The sequence below is a fragment of the Hippocampus comes genome, unplaced genomic scaffold (genome assembly GCF_001891065.2).
Source record: "Hippocampus comes isolate QL1 unplaced genomic scaffold, H_comes_QL1_v1.1 scaffold276, whole genome shotgun sequence".
Taxonomy (NCBI): Eukaryota; Metazoa; Chordata; class Actinopteri; order Syngnathiformes; family Syngnathidae; genus Hippocampus; species Hippocampus comes.
This window is the reverse complement of record NW_017805074.1, coordinates 328,495-332,062: the sequence shown is the minus strand read 5'-3', so window position 1 is coordinate 332,062 and position 3,568 is coordinate 328,495. Positions and strand designations below refer to the sequence as shown.

Genomic DNA, 3,568 nt, shown 5'->3' with positions numbered 1-3,568 from the left:
AACACACACACACACACACACACACACACACACACACACACACACACACACACACACACGCAAAAACACATTTCAAAATATTCTCCCACTCATCGCAACTTGGTGATAATTTGCATGTGTCTGACAGAGATCGTCCGGGCCATGACTTATGTGATCAACCAAGGGATGGCAATGTACTGGGGAACGTCTCGGTGGACAGCGATGGAGATCATGGTAAGCATGAAAAACATCCCGAAAGATTCACTATACATCTTTGCAAAGGAACAATTTGTAATGACTAACATTTTTTTAAAAACTAGCCATTGTTGACCAAAATTGAAATCATTCTTAATTCTACTCAATTAAACGGTGCTCCGGTAGTCGACTGGTTAGTGTGTCGGCCTCACAGTGCAGAGTTGTCGGATCCGATTCCGCCTTTCTGTGTGGTGCTTGCATGTTCTCCCCGTGCCAGCGTGGCTTTTCTCCGGGTAGTCCAGTTTCCTCCCGCATTCCCAAAACATGCATGGAAGGCTGACTGAACACTCCAAATTGTCCCGAGGTGTGAGTGTGAGCACGGATGGTTGTTCGTCTTTTTGCGCCCTGCGATTGGCTGATAACCGGTTCAGGGTGTCCCCCGCCTACTGCCCGAAGACAACTGGGATAGGCTCCAGTACCCCCCGTGACCCTTGTGAGGATAAAGCGGTTCCGAAAATGGATGGATGGATGAAGTAAGAACGAGATGGAATATTGATTAACTGACTTAAATTAACATTTGAATGAGTACCCAATTGCCACCATTTGATTAGCCCTCTCTCATCCGTCTTCCTCCTCTTTAAGTCCGTCCCATCAATGGCTGTCCTCCTTTGGTTCTTTTCTCCTCTCCTATTTTCTTTTCGTGACAAAGAAGCTGACTAATGCATATATCAGGCTTCCCAATTCTTGGTCGGTCTTTGTTCTTGCAGGAGGCGTACTCAGTGGCAAGACAGTTTAATTTGATCCCGCCAGTGTGTGAGCAGGCGGAGTACCATCTCTTCCAGAGGGAGAAAGTGGAAGTGCAACTGCCCGAGCTTTATCACAAGATAGGAAAGGAGTCTTTGCTGTCATCCTGTCATATTTTCAACTTTCCACAGTTCTTCTTCTGTTAACATACGTAGTCCCATTTGTCTTCTCCTTGGGTGCAGGGGTTGGAGCGATGACTTGGTCGCCGCTGGCGTGCGGCATCATCACAGGGAAATATGAGAATGGCATTCCTGAATCTTCCAGGGCTTCCATGAAGGTACACACATTAATTGGACTTTTCCGGGCTTTTTCTCCAGGTTCTTCTCTTGCTGTCACATTCCAAAATGTTCGGTAAATTGAAAACTTAAAATCTGTGGTATGCTGCCCTTTTCTAATAAGAAATTTTAAAACAGGGCCCACGAATCAGAAGGTCAGTTGAAAAACAGATGAAATGTTAAGTGAGATGAAATAATAATAATTTAAAATACAACTGCAAGAAAAGGTGAAGGTACGTTCCTTTTTATTTTAAATTACCTGTATTTCAAAAGATGAATGAAATGTTCATGAAAATGTGTCTCGTGAGTTTTTTTTTTTTTTTTAAATCCAGTTCTGTCTTTACCTTTTGACTTCCCCACTTTCTCGCTCTTCCAGTCGTATCAATGGCTTCGAGAAAAAATAGTGAGTGAAGATGGACGAAAGCAGCAAGGCAAGCTGAAAGACCTCAACCACATTGCGGAGAAGCTGGGCTGCACGCTACCTCAACTCGCTGTGGGTAAGTCACACTCCAGCCGGTCTGCTGCACTCATGTTTGCCGTCTATACAGCCCTACTCGTAATTTGTCATATTTGTCACCAACAAAATCAATACCTTACTTTCTCAAGAATAGAAAAGAAAATCTCAAACAGGCAGTTGCACACACATGATTAAAAAACAAACAAACAGAGCATCGGCAGAGGTAATTCCAAAAGCAAAATCACCACTTGTCAAGACAATTAAAAGCGCACTACCTACGAGGAAGCAACCATGGTTGGTGCAACTGCTCACGCTTCTACCTCGTCCTCTCTCTGCAGCGTGGTGTTTAAGGAATGAAGGTGTGAGTTCAGTCCTGTTGGGAACATCCAACCCCGAGCAGCTCACAGAGAACCTTGGGGCCATCCAGGTGAGAACATGGACACATGCACGCATTAACGCGATTCTTTTCCGTAGTGCTTGTCTTCATTCGGATTGTGGGTGAGCTCGAGCAGATCACAGATTATTTTGGGCAAGAGGTGTGGCGCACCCTCTCCTGAATCCAACTTTATTTCTGTAGAATTCTCACGTCCTCCCGGTATCAATTATCACGCGTCTCACATCCAGGTTCTTCCCAAGATGACGTCTCATGTGGTGTCCGAAATCGACCACATTCTGGGCAACAGGCCGTACAGTAAGAAGGACTACCGCTCATAGACCTTGCTGGTAGGACCACCCCCCAAGTGGTCAAGGCTGCGACAGACTTGTCATACCGCCTACCATGGACCTGCTGTGGCCTGCTTCAGACTGGAACAGACCCAGCATTGCATGACCTGGACTGTCTGAGCTGCCCTGCTCGGTTCCACGAGGCTAACATCGGGTGCCAACCTGATAAACCTCTCTTTGACGCTTCTAGTTTAGCTTAGTCAGCGTGGCCCTGTTTAGTATCCGTCTGGACACATGGTGCAGCCTGTTAAGTACGGTATGTCTGGAGTCGGGGTGGGTAAACTTTTGTGCTGATGGGCCAGATTTGATTTTTTTTAGGCCTGCCGTACACCAAGCAACGCTGCCGTTTGTGACAGATCTGGACATCTGGGAGCAAATTACAGTCTGTGACTCACAGCTGTACACCTGGTGATTGACCTTGCCACTCTATGTGTTTTTCCTGGGATACGAGGTTTTTAGGCAGTACCTTTATCCGGTACTGTCTTATATTTCATTGAACGATGAATAACATGATGCATTTATAAAGGAAGAAACAGATTGCTTTGGCGGCTGCAGCTAAATTATATGGGTTCGATTCCGGCACCTTTCCTTTGTGGAATTTGCATGTTCTCCCCCATCCCTGCCTGGGTTTTGTCCGGGTACTCTGGTTTCCTCCCACATTCAGAAAGAGATTCATATATACTGTACTGTTTTGGTATGGTGGCACCCGGATGGATTTTGCTTTGAACCAGAATGTATTTTTTTTATTTACATCTCTGATTTACAACCCCGTCCATCGGCAATTCTGATTTTGAATCACAATAAACCCAGAAGCCAGCGGTTGGCCACTTATGAAAATTAATTTCAGAACCCAACACACTGCACGGTAGTTCAATCCCAATCGTCCGCGGGGCTCGGTGTGTGGCGGGTGTGCAAATGGAACACATAGTTTGTGGATGAGGAAAGAAAAAAGTTCAAATGTGAGAGATAAGAAGATAAGTAAAGAGAAGAATTCATTGTCATTTCTAAATTTGAGGTTCTGCAGTTTGTTTGGATGGTGATTCCCAGGCAGTGCCAGTCCCAAGCTAGCATAAATATTATCTGGGTTGTGTCAGGAAAGTCATCTGACATAAAAACTGTGCCAAACAAATCATGC

At 45.3% G+C, this 3,568-nt stretch overlaps 1 protein-coding gene across 1 annotated transcript; it reads left to right on the top strand.

Moving 5' to 3' along the window:
- Positions 1–71: 71 nt before the first annotated feature.
- LOC109512829 (voltage-gated potassium channel subunit beta-1-like) lies at positions 72–3,087 on the top strand. Its single transcript, XM_019864848.1, has 6 exons — positions 72–213; positions 942–1,062; positions 1,161–1,255; positions 1,630–1,750; positions 2,049–2,137; positions 2,335–3,087. Exons 1-6 carry the CDS (start codon positions 115–117, stop codon positions 2,422–2,424), a joined length of 615 nt encoding a protein of 204 aa, XP_019720407.1. The 5' UTR covers positions 72–114; the 3' UTR covers positions 2,425–3,087.
- Positions 3,088–3,568: the final 481 nt, after the last annotated feature.

Coding starts and splice junctions, on each gene's coding strand:
- LOC109512829 (XM_019864848.1), top strand. CDS start 115: ATGTGTCTGACAGAGATCGTCCGGGCCATGACTTATGTGATCAACCAA. Junction 1,256..1,629: donor CTTCCAGGGCTTCCATGAAG/GTACACACATTA, acceptor TCGCTCTTCCAG/TCGTATCAATGGCTTCGAGA. Junction 1,751..2,048: donor GCTACCTCAACTCGCTGTGG/GTAAGTCACACT, acceptor CTCTCTCTGCAG/CGTGGTGTTTAAGGAATGAA.